The sequence below is a fragment of the Antechinus flavipes genome, chromosome 4, assembly GCF_016432865.1.
Source record: "Antechinus flavipes isolate AdamAnt ecotype Samford, QLD, Australia chromosome 4, AdamAnt_v2, whole genome shotgun sequence".
Lineage (NCBI taxonomy): Eukaryota > Metazoa > Chordata > Mammalia > Dasyuromorphia > Dasyuridae > Antechinus > Antechinus flavipes.
The window spans coordinates 82550392-82567605 of NC_067401.1; the positions used below are offsets into that span (position 1 = coordinate 82550392).

The following is a 17214-nucleotide window of genomic DNA, read 5'->3' on the forward strand; positions in this document are numbered from 1 at the left end:
TTTCATTACTTTAAAATGATGAGACATTTTTCTTAGGCCCATTATCACTCCTTGTTTAAGTCATTACTTCTTGTTCGTTGTCTCTTTTTTCCTTCCTTTATTTCTTGAGACAATTCTGTCAGAAAATCCCAAGGAGAGGAAGCAGCATGAGGAAGAGTATAGGGGAAAAGACTAGCACTTGGAGTGGGGCAGTCTAACCAAAACACATCAGAAGCATATCAATTAATATAAGTTCATGTGCATGCTGCTGGTTTGCAGAATATACTTTGAATTAATAAAATGGGTACAAGTGGCTGAACAAACATGAAATGCTAAAAGTTGCACTGCCTTAAAGACTACCTATAATATCTATCTTTCATTTGACAGATAAGATATAGAAAACTGAGGTGGTTTCCAGTGTAAGCTTGTCTTTGATAATGGGCTTTGCATTTGCATAATGTGTTATTTTCAAATCTTAAGGTTCTTAGAACTAAATTACCAAATATAGTCCTCTATTTCAATTCTTTGAAAAATGAGCACACAAAAGTCACTGTTTCCAAAAAATCAATAAAAGTCAGCAATTTATGCCTTTCAAAAAGTATTCCTAATAATATCTTTGTTCTGGGAAATTTAGAGCAGTTCATATCACATTAAGATTTAAGTATAAATATACATGTCTCATGAACAAGAACGGTTTTTCAGCCCTTCTAGAGAAAGTAAATCCAAACAAAAGAACAAAAATTCCTTTAAAGCAGAAACAGTTTAGAGAATTGGGACCACAACTTAGATTTTTCTGCTTCTACTAAATAGCACACTGCTTCATTTTCTAATAAGCTAAGAGTGATAGGGTTGAATAGTAAAGAATTCATGAAACAATTTATTTTGTTTTCTAAAAACAAACAAAAGATTCACCTTCAAGAAAGCCTAAAGCAGTTGATGATTACACATGGTGTTTGCAATCAGCATTCTTGACTTTTTTCTTAATTTTCAGTTTAATTTTTTGGTTGCATGTAAATGTTAAGCTACTTTAGTTTCTTCACTTTATTACAACTTGGAAGACCCAAAGGTTTTGGAGACTAAGTTGGTAATTAGTACCACATCGGTAGATGACATCACCATACATATTCTGGGTGGAAGTAAATTCCAAAGAGGGGCAAGGATGAGAAAGAGCCATTGTTCTTGGAGATGACTCAATAAGCTATGACTACCTAATATCCCTCCAGTTCTTGGCTACAAATCAAAGTATAATTTACACTTCTCTTTTCTAGATGCCTTTAAGTAGGGGCATTAATTGAAGTGATGGGAAACAATTCAGAAGCAACTGTAACCCTTTGTTTTGAGAATAGAGATAAGGTAAAAACTTTTCCAATTCTTTTCATTTCCCTCCCTCCCTTCTCCATTCCTTAGCTTTTCCAGGAGTACTGAATCTCTTATAAATTGGGAAAAAAAAAAAAAAGGCAGGTGGGTCAACATATAGAAGGAAGAAGAGGTGGTCAAAAAGAGATGCCCAAAGAATAAAGATGAAGGTGTGGGGATACCCGAGTGCTGCCCTTGGAAGAGTCTTGGTGTACAACTTCAAGTTACAGAATAAAAAGGCAGAATATAATGTGCCCAAGTAGGTACCTGAATATTCTTTTTAGCTACATTAGAACCTAAGGCCATAGTTTCTCTAGCTCTTCTCCAAATCCAGATAGCAATACTGTTTAACCATGAGTCTGATCAGTAATCTGAGGAAACAAGATGTTGAAATTGCATGCTAAATTAATCTCCAAATAGCTCCCTCCTTACATCAAAAAGGAAAACTACAACAAAGCTTTTCAATGTGTTTCCATTGAGAACAAAATAATTTCTCAAGCTGCAAATTAATATAATTGTTATTGGTGATGCTCTTTAAATAACTGAAGATGAAAATAAGATCCATCTGGCCTATTGTACCACAGTTGCATAATAAGCAGTCTTTTCAATGCTACCCTCTAATATTAAAGACCACCTTAACAAAATTAATTTGTTGCATAAACAAATAAAGCTGTTTTCCAACTTGAAGGGCAAAATCTAATCCAGTAAATGAGAAGAAAACTCAGACACTGAGGTTAAAATCATCTGCTTGAAATAGGAAGGAACAGAATACAAATTAGAGGCCTTATTTTGAGGAATCATTGAACTTTTGTGAAGCAAGGCTTTGTAGAACTACATAAAAAGCCATGGGTTCCCTGGAGAAGTGTGAGAAGTGTCAGTAAAACCGAATCATATATATTCACGTGTATGTATACATGCATCTATGTATAAGTATATGCAGAATAAACACAAGATAATTAAATACAAGATAGTTAAGGAGGGAGGTCATTTGCAATTGGCTTTCTATAAAAGCTGGAAAATGTAGTAAAAAGAATTCTTTACAATTAGAATTTAGATAAGATAGTCTCAGAGATCCCTTGTAATCTAGGAGATTCAGTTGGAATGTAAGGTCTTTGAGAATACAGGGTTTTTTGGCAAAGACGACAGAAAAAGATAATGATAAATTGTTATGGGCCAGAACTCTGAAACAAGGATTGTTACAAGAGGCTAACTCAGTGGAATTGATAAAGACGATATTATTTAGTATGGTGCTTAGTAAGTTCTCAAGTTCAGTACATATACTTAGTGTTTAATATAGTTCTACAAGATTCACCCCTATGATAAGAGAGCATATAAGCTTGGACAAACTCAGCTAGGTTCATTCAGAGACAAGTGGACAGAAGGCTGAAGGCTGGAGCACAAGTCCTTGGACTCAGACAGATTCATCCCATCTCACACCACCTTGGTGGCAGGCTCTCCTCCCTCAATTTTCCACTCAAACTAAGACTCCTGAAGGCCTTCAGAAAACTGGTCAAGCCCCAAGTGAAGGAGATAGGACTTTGAAAGAGATAATAAAGGATTTGGACTTTAATTCCTGGCTGCACTTGTGGTGATTACTGAACTAAAGCAAAGGCTGCTCCTAAAAACCCCAAGAAAACCGAAACAGACAATAAATGTTGGAGGGGATGTGGGAAAAGTGGGACACTAATGTATTGTTGGTAGAATTGTGAACTGATCCAACTGTTCTGAAGAGCAATTTGGAACTATGTTCAAAGGACTATTGGTCCAGCAGTGTCTCTACTGGGTCTGTATTCCAAAGAGATCATAAAAAAGGGAAAAGGACCTACATGTACAAAATGTTTGTAGCAGCTTTTTTTGTGGTATCAAGAAACTGGAAATTATATCCCTTAGGGAATGGCTAAATAAGTTCTTGAATGTAATGGAATATTATTGTTCTATAAAAATGATGAGCAGTCTGATTTTAGAAAAGTCTGGAAAGACTGATATGAACTGATGCTGAATGAAATGAGTAGAATCAAGAGAACATTGTACACAGTAACAAGAAGATTATGTGACAATCATCTACGATAGCCATGGCTCTTTTCTACAAAGAGCTGATTCAAGGGAATTGTAATAGACTTGGGATGGAGAGAGCCATCTGGATTCAGAGAAATGACTATGGAGACTGAATGTGGGCCAAAGCAAAGTATTTTCAGCTTTTGTTGCTGCTATTTGTTTTTTTTTTTTCCTTGCCCAGCATGACGAAATATGTTTAGAAGAATTGTATATATTTATTGGATTGTTTGCTGTCTAAGGAGGGGGGAAAGGAAGAGAGAGAGAGAAATTTGGAACACAAGGTTTTACAAAGGTGAATGTTGAAAACTATCTTTGCATATATTTGAAAAAAAAATAAAAGCTATTAAAAGAAAGGAGGAAAAAAAGAGAATAAGAGTTTTCATTCTTTGTATTTAGATCCTTAATGCCTAGCACAGGGCCTAACACAAAGCAGGTGCTTAACGAATTCTTGTCAATTTATCGGAGGGGTCATCTAGCTTCTCCTAGATGATGTTCACTAATGTGAAACTCACTAACCTAAGGCTGATCATTTCATTTATGAACAGATCTATGGATATTTTTTCATTATGCTGATCTAAAATACATTCGCCTTTATCCATGCTTCTGGTTTTGTTCAAGCTAAGCAAAATAAGTTTGGACTTTCTTTTAAATGTGTAAAGATGGTTATTCCATGTATCCTTAAGGCTTCTTTTCTTTAGAAGACACACTAAAAATTTCCTGCAACAAATATATAAAATCACTCAGCAGAATGCTTAGCACACAGCAGGCAATTGACACATTTCTAGCTGACTGAATGACTGCCTGTAAATAGTCAGAGTACTCCACATATGGTCAGACAAATGCAGAGTACAGTTGTCTAGGTATCAGCTCCCTTGCTCTGGACATCATGGGAATACTATCAATGCATTTACATACACAACATATAATTATATATAACTTCAGCAATTTTGGCTACTATTTCATACTGCTTATCTGTGCTAAGTTTATAGTTCATTAAAATCTTTACTTCCTTTTCACATATATGATTTGCTAGTCACTTTCATTTCAAACCTCATTTTATTTTGGCATGCAATTCAAAATTCGACTGGAGAAATACAAAGTTTAGATAAGATATCACTGTCTTATCCAACTTAATTGCCTTTAAGCTTTCTGTTCTAGAGCCTATCCTCTCCAGAGATTGACCTTTTAAAATTGTTTTTAGAGAGAGAGGAAAAAAAAGGTGAATTGCTATTTAGACACACCTTTCTTATCTTAGAAATTTAATTTTTTGAATCCGGGTATAATATTTTATATTTCCCTTTAAATGTTATCTTATTAAATTTAGTCTAATGTTCTAGAGTTCTAGACTGTCAAGGTCTTTTTGGATTCTGACTTTGGAAAGGAAAAGAAACATATTTATTAAGTGTCTACTATATACCACTTAATAATGAGCAGTTAGGTGGCACAATGGATAGAGTACCAAGCCTCTAGTTAGAAAGAGTCAACAAATCTGATCTTAGATACTTGCTATGTGATTCTGGGTAAAATCATGTAACCTTGTGTAAAAACCCAGTTTCTCATCTATAAAATGATCTGAAGAAGCCAAACCACTCTAGTATATTTGTCAAGAAACCCCCAAATGGGATCATGAAAAGTTGAACACGATTTAACAACAATAACAATTATATACTTAGCACCATACAGAACACTTTACTAATGTTATTTCATTTTTGCCATTTGAAATACTGACTAGCCTCCTAGTTTTACATCTATTACTTTAAAAAATTAGGGTAAACTGAGAGACAATGGTCTGAGCATGTCAGTTTATCAGTTAGACCAGCAGTAACCAACAAGTTGGATCAATGGCTCTCTCAATGACTAAAAACTATGATACAGGGTTTTGTGAAATACAAGAGAACAAAGAACAGAGATGGGTAGATGGGGAAAACAAAACAATTGGTTACACTGCTACCAGCAGGGATGAGAAGGGATGAGGACATAATTAGAAAGAAAATGGGCTAATACCCATATGGATCTAGAAACTACTCCTCTCTGTCACTAAAGAATTTTCAGTTGATTTATGGGATCTATCTTACACCCTGAAGCTATTGGTGGTGGATCACGGATGGCAGACTCTTTGGCTCCTAGGAGGGGAGGTAAGATCCTTCTTAATTGTATAAGGACAGGCAATAATGGACAATATATTTTGTGAAAATGTACCAGATCAACTTGTAGGTCATTGAAGATTACAAACAGATGTCATGGGATTTTCCAGAGGCAGAAGACATGAGGATAACAAATTTTCTTCTAACTAACTCAAAGGAGAAACTGAACTTGTGTAACTAAGAAATATTCATTATTTGAATCTATCTACAAGCTTAGAGATGGTGGGCTAGACTGCCTGGTGTTCACTTGCACCCCTCAAAGATAACTTGAGGGAAGAATAGAAAAATGATTATCAGGAGAACTGAATGTCTTAATTTAGCTCATGAGCAAGTAGACAAAGAAATGTGGCTTGAGCAATCATACAAAATGGAGCTATCATACAGAATAGGATATCACTTACATAAGAGAATCAATTAAAAAATATACAGAATCAAAATAATTCTTTCATGTCTCTTGAAGAAGTTGATAAGTTTGATACCTATTCTGTTATCTCAATCATCAATAAAAATGTTTTTAAAAAAGCACAAGGTTAAGGACAGATTCTTAGAGGCACTGTGCTAGAGAACTCTCTTCAAACTGATAGTGAATCACTGAACAATACTTTTTGAGTCTAGTCACTCAACCAGTCCTCAGTCAACCTAAATTATCATCCAATAGGCATCTATCTTATTAAGCACAAGGGACTTTATCAAATGTCTTTTGGAATTCCTTCAAACTAAGCACATCATACACAGCAAAAGCCATGCAATAAAGGTTTATTAATGTAAATTACAAGGTTTCAATTAAGCTCAAGAAGTTCTTTCTCCTCTGGGAGATTTATAGCAAGTGATGAATACAAGTAGTTGAAAATTCCAAATCAGATTTACAAAAACAAAACATATACCAACTATGGCAATGTAAAAAAAACAAAACAAAACAAAAAAAACCATGGCCATAAAAAGCACTTACATACAAGCAGAACAATAGACATTATACAACCTGGTTAAAATTAAAATGAGCCCAGCTTTCTGTTATTCTAATAAATCAATGGTGAGTTCCAAAAGTAGATCTGGAAACACTTTTTTTCTGTCACTTTGCTTTAAGTTACTGGGGAATATAATTTTTCCTTTGGGTTTATTAGCTCCATTAAAGCAAAATTTCAGTTACCACCCCCAACACAAGTTTTTTTCTCAAAAATATTTTTCTTTCAAAGCAAGGTTCTCTGATAAAGTTTTTTTTCTTGAACATAGAGGGAATTGAGTCAAATTTATAAAAAATTAGAGCCATGCCACATTTGATAAATGATCAAAAGATATGACCTGTGCCCAAAGGGCTATAAAGTCACGCATAAACTTTGACCTAACAACACCACTACTTGCCATGAATACCAAAAGGGATTGAAAAAAAAAAAAGAAAAAACAAAAAATATTCACAGCAACTCTCTACTTGAGGTAAAAAAAAAAAAAATGGAAATTGAGGGTTTGCCCATTAATTGGGGAATAGCTCAATAAACTCTGTTGTGTTTATGATGGAATATTTTTGTTCTATAGAAAATGAGCAGGACACTCTCAGGAAAAAAAACAAAAAACAACAACCTGAAAAGTCCTCCATGAATTCAAATTGAAATATATCGTATGCTAAGTAATAGTAATGTTCCAGGATGATCAGCTGTTAATGACTTTAATATTCTCAGCAGAATAATCATCCACAACTACTCTGAAGGACTTATGATGAAAATCCTATCCTTATCCAGAAAAGAAACTGATTATGTCTGAATACAAACTCAAGCATTCTCTCTTTCTCTGTATCTCTCTCCCTCCCTCTCTGTCTGTCTCTTCTCTCTCTTTCTCTCTTCCTTAATTTTTTTTGAGGATTTTTATTTTCATTAGGGTAGGACATCTATTTTTTCCCTCCACAACTTAACTTTTATGGAAATGTTTTGCATAACTTCACAAGTAGTTTCTTAATTGTGGGTGGGGAAAAGGGAGAGAATCTAGAACTCAATAATTTTAAAAGCAAATGTAAAAAAATTTTTTTTGTTTTGAATGGAACTAGGGAAAAATGTTAAATAAATAAAACAAAAAAAATTTTTTTGGAAATGATCTCTAACACTACAATAATTGTATTCTGCATTCTATCCCAATTAGGAGATACTTAAAATAATAGACCCCATTTTTAGAAATTTGACATTTGGCTTAGAAATGTGTACCAATTAATGTAAAACTAGAAGAATGGGTTTGATATACGGAAAATGCATCAGATATTAATGAGGAGAACTAAGAACTGCAAGTATTTTATAACACACATACATGTTGTTAAAAATGGAACTAAATGCAAATTAACATTTGATACTGTCAACATGAATGAATATAATGAATCCTATAGAAGATAACAAGAAGATAACAAACTTGTTGGGGGGGGGGGGTTAACTGAAATTTTGCTTTAATGGAGTTGATAAACCCAAAAGACAAATTATATTCCCCAGTAACTTAAAGCAAAGTCACAGAAAAAAAGTATTTCCAGATCTACTTTTATATAGGCAGAGGAGAGACATGAAATTAGGAAGACCTAGGAGCATTGCCTACCTCTGAATTCATATATGAACAGAGGCAAATGGCTTAAATGCTTTGAACTTGATTTCCCTATATTTGAAATGGGGATAAAATGATTGGGAGACAGCAAGGTTTAAAAGAAAAATCATGATTGCTTCAAAAGTTCTGAGTGTTGACACCTAATACCTGAGTGGCTTTGGTCAAGTAACTTATTTTTGCTGTATTTCAGTCTCATCATCTGAATGGGTAAGACTAGATGACTTCTAAGGTTCTTTTCAGTTCTATATCGCTAATCCTATTCAGCAAAAATATTTGTCAGACAGGATAATGCAAAATGAAATCCAAAATAATGGAACATGTAATCAGCAAGAAATAAGAAAATAAAAAATGAAAATGAAACTGATTCAATGTTGGGAATCTCAAAAAGAAAGATACTTTGGGTGAAATATCAATTAGAAAATATTTTTTTTTCCAAGAGATTGAACTGCATGTTTCTTGATTCATAAGCAAGTCTGTCTTATCAGTCCCTCCCCTATCATAATGAGGCTTGCTAGCTTAAAGAATGAATACTGATATCATTCTAAATGGTAATGAAATGGGGCAGCTAGGTGGCACAATAAATAGAGTACCAGCCCAGAAGTCAGGAGGACCCGAGTTCAAATCTGTTCTCAGATACTTAATACTTCCTAGCTGTGTGACCCTGGGCAAGTCACTTAACCCCAACTGCCCCAGCAAAAATAAACAAATGAATGGTAATGAAATGATGACAGGACATTGTACTGCTTCTTTTTAATAAACAATTCACATCAACTTAGGTAGTGGATCCAATTGTCAGCAGTTATATTAAAACTGAGAAAAGCAAAGACCAATTTAAGGAACATAATTAAAAAAAAAAAACACCACAAAACCCACTCTTTCAAAACTACATATTTTTGTTTCTTATTAGTAAATGAAAAAAAAAAAAGCCTACTTTCCCTCTAATTTGCATTGATAGACTCATTTATGCAAGTCCATGAAAAGTCACACAATCAACAACCAAAGCAGTATTCTGGACCTTTCTATGTGTGTACCTCTGTGGTACAATACTACAACTTGAGAAATATTTATCTATTTTTCTACATCTGTACTTTCATCTGAGTAGGCAGCTCCTGGTGAGTAAACCCCCTCTATTAATGCATAAAACCACTATTCTGCAACTTAGACATTAAAAGTCAGATCCATAAAAAGTGCCTAACAACATAAAGGGCACATATTTATCAAATAAATGATACAGCTGAAAAATTAACAAATAAAGAGTTCATGAATGATAGAAGATTAATGTGGTGGTTGTCTTTTGTGAAGGAATTCAATAGCCTAGAAGTAGGAGGACATAGCTAAGGATTCTCACATATTTCTCCAAAGCAGGAGTTTTTAACTATTTTTGTGTCAGAGATCCTTCTGGGAATCTGATGAATAGAGCCTATGCATCTCTTTTCAGAGTTTTTAAATGCATGAAATAAAAAGGATTATAAAAGAAATCAATTATATTAAAGTTCAATTATTGAAGCATTAAAAAAAAAAAAAAAAGAGTTCACGGACTCCCAAGTAAGAACCCTTGTTTTGGAGGAATAGGACAACATCTTAGCTTTTTTTCCCAAAGACAGGCAGCCGGGATTGTATCTAATTCAGAAAGTTATCAATTATTTGTTACATACTGTTAGTAGTTAACAGTTATCAGAGACTATTCTCTTTGAGTAAACTGAGTCCCCCTCATTATGAGTTAGAACACGAAGGCGGCTCCTAACTGCCAGTCCAAGGAATCCTGGCTTCAGGGGAGCATGCAGAGCACACAAAAAGAAAAGGCTATCAGTTATTCACTTCCTGTTTATTTTCAAACCATGCTGACTACACTCTGGTCAACTTCCTCATCACCCTTTCACCAGAACCTGGCTCTGGCCCTTGCACTCTAGGCTCTGAGAGTAAACTTTCACTTTAGGGTCAGCTAGCTGATGCAGAAGATAAAGGCTTGAGCCTGCAGTCAAGAACACCACAGTTTAAATATAGCATCATTCACTTGCTATAAGACCCAGGATAACTAAACTATTTGTCTGCGATATCTCAGGGACTGCTCTAAGTGCTACATAAATGTGATTTCATTTGATCTTTAGGTCAAGGTAGGTGCTGTTATTATCCCCATTTTACAGATGAGCAAAGTAAGAAACATAGTTTGTCCAGGTGTACACAGCTAATAAGCATCTGAGGCTTGACTTCAAGCCCAGTACTCTATTGAGACACTGGCTGTATTCAGTTCAATAAAAAATAAACAAGACAACTTATAAAAGAAATTTAAAAATATACAGAACAAGCCATTTTTTTCCACAGTGGGAAAAATCTGTCAGCATTTGTATTTTAGCTTAGAATTGATAGCTAGAGGACTGATGTTAATTTGGCCAATGTATAAAAGGTGGTTTCCACACAAAAAGGCTGACTTAAAAATTAATTGATATGACAAAATAGTTGATGTCATCTAAATTTTCACTCTTCCCCAGGGTCTAGAGACTGTGCTCTAGACACAGAAGACAATTAATATAGTGCTTTTGATGAGTAAGATAAATTAGTATAAGCTATGTATATATATATATAATAAGCTATATTATATAAGCTATATATATATTTTGCTCTGAAACAACTAGTTAGTTCAGCGTATAATCCAGTCAAGTCAGTCTTCAATTCCATTTCCTTAGACTTTACCTCTTGAAGCTTCAATTTCCTCTCCTATGAATAGAGGCTGGAAGATTAGATGACCCCACCCCTTAGGTCTCTATACTCCATAAACTCCACACGTGTGGAGCTTACTATATTAGTATAATAAGAGCAATTTACATTGATATAGCATTCATACAGATTTACAAGGCACTGTTTGTCATACTTTACTCCACTCTAGGCACTCGGCCTCACTTAGCACTTTCTTATTCTCCACCCATGATGGCTGCACAGAGAGCATGATTTCATGGATTGCTTCACAATTCAGCCGAAATTTTCATTTCTTTTTGTGAGTCTGGTTAATACCCTCCCTGAATTGGAAAAAAGTAATTTAGGGATTTGCTTCAACAAATCTGCACTGGGTTGCATAGAAACAAATATAAATGAGAGTGAAGAGTATCAAAATAATTTATCGTTTACTCTGATTAATTATGCCAAGAAAAACTCCAAAAGAAAATTATTCCTGGAAAATCAACTATAAATAGTAAATGAAGGAAACTAAGAATTAAAAAAAAAAGAAGCTTATGTCCTACTTTAGCAGCAATTAAGGTTTAAATGTTACTGGAATCTTGGGGAGAAAAGTATTTCAAACAATATTATAACCAATGTAATTATTTGTTTGCCTTTAATCTTGGCTTACTGAAAGTACTATGCAGAGTAGTTTTATGGTTTTACCTAGAATTCTATCATTATCAACAGTAGACAAAACAAGCCCAGAATCAATTAAAAGGAAAGAATGAAACTTAACAAAGACTTAGGAAAAAAAAAAAAGGCTCTTCAGTAGGTATGGCTATTTTCTAAAAGAAGGTTACTTTTTTGTTTGAACTTGTTTCACTGAAGAGAGTTTTATTTCTTTAGGAAAAAATCTGAATCTGAATTACTTATTGTGCTAATGGGGTAGGTGGTCCAAGTCATTGAGTATTACTGTGCTTGTCCTTAAAACACTATGTTTATTAAAATCAGAATGGAACCTTGTTTCTAATACACTGCATTTTAATATTTTCAAACTACTTTTTAAAAATTTTTTTTAAATTAAGATTCAAAATGGAATATACTAAATTTTATCTTCTATATGAAAAGGAAAGAAAAGACTTTAATGAAAAGATATTATTAAAAGCTAATTGGAGAATAATTCTTATGTGCTGAACTTTTTTTTACTACCATATATAAGTCCTATTTATTAAAGATTTTTCCTAGTAATTAAAAAATATAACTCAACTATATCTAGAGACCAGTAATTTCCTTGAATTTCAAAAAAATCATTATTAAAAACAATTTTTGGCATGTATGTAGGGCACATATTAATAGATGTTTGTTAATTGATTTATGGTATTAAGATTTAAGTCCTAATACCTGAAATTAAATTAAAATTATTGTGTCTAGGACAAGTGCTCTTAATTAACATTATAGTTAAAAATGTGTGCATATGTATGTATAAATAAATTGATCTTAAAATATCATTTATTTCTAATTCTGATCTTTGGTATTAAATCTCTCAGATTTACCTCTGCGATCTCTATCCTTTTTGCAAGATCATCAAGTGAAAGGCAGCTCTCATCGGAAGGCAGAGATTCCTGTAGACTATAAGATGCTTCTTCAGGTGAAAGATCTTGAAGGGTGTCAGAGTCCTCCTGATTTTCTTCATATGGAAGACAAGGTTCACTGTCTTTTAGGCATCCTTCTAAAAGCTTATTCAAGTAATCTTTTGTTTCTTTACTGACTTCCTCCTCATCCTCCTCTTCTTCCTCCTCTTCTCTCCATTCCTCTGATCCTAGATGTAGTTCGGGATCCTCCAAGTCAGATGTTCTATTATCTTCACAATGCACATTTTGTGGTGGTAATTTTCCATCACTATCTGTAAGATCGGGTTGCTGCTGATTTAATGCACTATTTTTATATTCTTCTCTCGTAGTAACATCAGGGGTGTCCTGGGGTTGCCATTGGAGTCCATTTCCTTCAGCCTGTAAATTTTCATCTTCAGGATTCAGAGAAAGAGGTATATGTTCACTGCTGGATAAAATCAAGGGATCTACCATTGATAATCCAGGAATCAGCTCCTTGGGTGCTTCAGCAATTCCTTCCCTTTTTGCTACATCCTCATGGCCTTCTGTCTCACCCAGTGGTAAGCAGCTATCCTCTTTACTTGAATTCTCAGAAGAATCAGAACCAGGCCTGCTGCCCACTGTCTCTGAGGGCTGGGTGTGTAACTCCAGTGTTGATTCAACCCTGCCCTCCTGCTCCTCCATGTGGTCTTTGCTGGCACTTACTGGAAGACTGACTGCCTCCAGCTCATCAATCTGATTACCGGACAAGCTCCTCTCTCCCTTTTCTTCTTTATGCTCGTGTTGTTTCCTTGGTTCAATGCCAGTATAAGTTTCATTTTCTAAAGACAAAAAAAAAATCTTAATTTGAAAATTGAAAATTTATAGGTGAACAAAGATAAGAAAGAACATTTATCGATGGGATCTCTTGCAAGGTAAGAGTAACCAAAATTTATTTCCTAATCAATGTATTTGCAAACAGAACTAAATATATTTCATTCAAAACCATTTTAAAAGCAATTCATGAAAATGATTGGTGCACTGTGAAGCCTCCGACCTGGAGTTGGGAAGGCTCCTCTTTGAGTTCAAATATGGTCTCAGACACTTAACAGCTGTTTAACCCTAAACAAGACACTTAACCTTTAATATAACATATAATCCTATCCATTGTTGACTACAGTCAGCTACTAGTTGTGGATTTTGCATTGAAAATGAATGTTATTTAGATCTTTAGAAACTTTGGATCCTAAACCTCAAAATAGACAGATCCATGATCTCTAATCATTAATTTTTTTTCTTTAGTAGAAAAAATATTATTTGGAAAATATAATAATAGCTGACCTGTTTTTCTAATAGAAAACAAAAAACAGACAACTGTTCATGATATGGAGTCAAAGATCTTAAACATTAGCTTTACATACTATTTGAAAAATACTAATAGCCTTTTATTTTCAAAATATATGCAAAGATAATTTTCAACATTCACCTTTGCAAAATCTTGTGTTCCAAATTTTTCTACCTCCATTCTCTGCACCCCCTTCCCTAAACATCAAGTAATCCAATATATGTTAAACATGTGCAATTCTTCTATACATATTTCTACATTTTACATATAAAATTTAAACACAAAATTTATAAGAGGTAACAGAATAAAACCAACAAATTAAAAGTATATTTTAAAAAAAGGAAAAAACTATATTTATTAAGATAGCTATTTTGGCATGACATATTCCTCTTTTTTTTTTGAGCTTTGTAGATATTGTGGGTTTTTTTATTTAAAACAAATTGAAAGTTTTTGGCAACTGTACTAAGCCCTGTCTATCAGGGCCAGTTTTCCAACAGGATGTGCTCACACTGTGTCTCTGTGTCACATTTTATTAACTGTCACAATATTTTAAACTTTTTCATTCTGATTTTGTCTTTTATGGTGATCTATAATGGTGATCTACTGTAATAGTTTTGGAGCACTATAAACTGTGCCCATATAAAATGGTAAACTTAATTGGGCATATGTTCTGACTGCTTCATTGGCTATTCCCCTCCTTTCTCCCTAGCTCTTGGGGGGCTTTCCTATTCCCTGAAATACAACAGTATCAGAATTAGGCCCATTAAAAATCCTACAATGTCTTTTAGGTATTCAGGTGAAAGGAAAAATCAATCAACGGGGCAAACTTCATTTTTGTCTTATTTTAAGAAGCTATCACAGTCACCCCAATCTCAAGCATCCACCACCCTCAAACCAAGACTCTCTACCAGCAAAAGAATTATAAACCAGTGAAGGTTGAGATGGTTAGCATTTTTAGCAATAAAGTATTTTTAAATTAAGATATGTACATTATATTCCTACACCTAATACTATTGTACATTTAACAGAAAATAGCCTAGTATAATATAACTTTTACATGCACTGGGAAACTACAAAATTTGTGTGACTTGCTTTATTGCCATATTCTTTTAATTGCAGTAGTTTAGAACTTAATCTGCAATATCTTCAAGGTATGTCTACATACAAAATATAAAATATGGAAATGTCTACAGATTGAAAGATTATCAGGTAAAAATCTATTATAACAGGCTGAAAAAACCAATAGCTAACAATTTAAAGTTTGCAAATTGCTTTGTAGATATTATCCCATTTGATCCTCTCAACAACCCCGTGAGGTAGGTGTCATCATTTTAGAATTGAGAAAACTGAGTCACACAATAGTTAAGTTATTTGCCCAGGATTACACAATTAGTATTTGAATTTGAACTCAGGTCTTCCTGACTCAGACCAACATGTTATCCACTGAGGCAGCTAGCAGAACTGGCAGCTTTCTAAGTATTGACTGGTCCTAGATTTAATATCCTAGATATTAAATTCCTTTGGGGAAAAATGTTATCCATATATCAATAATTTAATAGTAGAAGTAAAAGCCTGCTTTGTTATCTTAGGCAACAGGAAGATTTGCCTGGGAAAATGAAAGGTTTAGGTGCTAAGTATGGCAAATTTAAAACAAGCTACTTATACTAGGATACCTGACTCTTCCAAGGCAAAGATAACTTTGTTTTCTGTGGTTAAAGAGTACAATATAACTGTGTAAGAAAAGCAAACAGTTGTGGTTTCACAACCTCAACATTTAAAATAAACTTGTCTTCTATTATCAAGTGAAGGCAAATTTCTTAGTGAATATAACTGATTACTGGTCTGATATTTTTCAAGTGATTAACCACTGTTAGAAGTTGTATCCCAATAACATTGCTAACAATGCTGGCAGTAAAAGGAAAAAATTAATGACGAGGATATAAAGAAAAATAAATGGTCAATTTCTGTAGTTTTCAATTGGCAATGTTAACAGATTTTAGTTAATTAATTGGAACTTATGAAAGAAAAAAGAAAAAGTAGTACACATATATGTTACTGACTTCTGACTGACTGAATCCTAAATAATAGTAACAAATTAAACTGCACGGGAGGGAGACTAGTAAAAATGCAATAGCACAATTTTTGGAAATTATTTTTAAGATTACAGTTATGGTTTTACTACTTCCAACTGAAGTGAAAAGAGTTAATGGACAAATTATCTTGGATTCTTCCAGGAAAAAGGACTATTTTATTTTATATGTTTTAATACTTGCTTAATATGTAGCCTTCCCTTGGAAAAGCTCACTCTCTTATTTCCCTTGAAGGCTTTATTTTCTGTAAAACTTACTATAATTTTATACTACTAGCATATATAATATTCTTAGTTGAAGAAATTACCAAATTTCTAACTAATTACTCTGTAGTTGTGTGGTTGGTTCTGTTTTTTGTGTGTGACATTAAATCTAAGCCAGGGTGTAAAGGCTTTTAGATGCTCATTTTCCATATAGAAGGAGGATTTAAAAAAAAAAAAATCATCCTCCAAATTCACCTCTTCTTACATTACCATGTTATAAAAATCTTTTTACAGGCTATTTCAGGTCAACCAACAAACCTATTTTTTTGCTGTAATTTTCCACAGTGTTTACTCTGCAAATCGTGAGTATTCAATAAACTTGGGGCTATTTGGCTTCATTACTACTTACATGCTTGTCTCAAGATGTGAAACTGAAGGTAAATCCATTTGACGGCAGGACAAAAACTAGATTGATCAACAAATTATTATTTATCTCTCTGCAAACAAGCTAATTATTCACTTGTTTTCCTACTGAGTTTTGCTTAAATCACAAGTCCTTATCATCTATCGATAAACCAAACTATATTTGCATCTCCCAAGTATGTTTAAGTGCCTTAATCTTCCATAGGATTTTGAATTTAGATCTAGAAGGGATATTGGAGATCATTTAGTCCAATCAGATTGTTTTGAAGATAAAGAAAATAAGGCTCTGCGAGAGGCACTGACTCTGGGTTCAAATCTCCAGATTTTCTCATTTTTAATCCACTTTCTCTTTTAGGGCACCATGATGCCTCCCTATGCATGAAGAAGCTTAGCAGAGTAGGCAGAACATTGGATTTGAGCTCTACAAAACCTACTGAGTCCAGATGCTGTCTGTGACATTGCCTGAGGGGTGTTGGGCAAGTCTCTTAACCCCTAGGAACAGTAAGAGTACTTACAAAGGGCTGTTGTGGCAATCAAATGAAATAATTCTTGCTCTGCCTTCCTGCATACATTATGTTACATGTCGGCATATGTGAAAGTTTTGCTATTTGAGTTTCAGGACACAAACTCGAATTACATTCACTTAGAATCAAACGAGAATAACTGTTACTATAAGTTAATAAGAGAGCTTATAATTTTGATGTTAACATAGTGTAAACCATAACCATAGCTATAAAGTTGGAAGGGATCCTGGACATTATTTATTTTCTCATTTTGCAGATATGAGAGGTCAAATGATTTATC

The 17214-nt window shown here is 33.8% G+C and overlaps 1 protein-coding gene across 3 annotated transcripts in view; it reads right to left on the reverse strand.

Moving 5' to 3' along the window:
- CNST (consortin, connexin sorting protein) overlaps positions 1-17214 on the reverse strand; it is a 96153-nt gene that overhangs the window by 11916 nt on the left and 67023 nt on the right. For all 3 annotated transcript variants that reach the window (XM_051993445.1, XM_051993446.1, XM_051993447.1), the window contains one exon: positions 12314-13191. In XM_051993445.1, coding sequence (XP_051849405.1) covers positions 12314-13191 — 878 coding nt within the window. The remainder of the gene's footprint in view (positions 1-12313; positions 13192-17214) is intronic.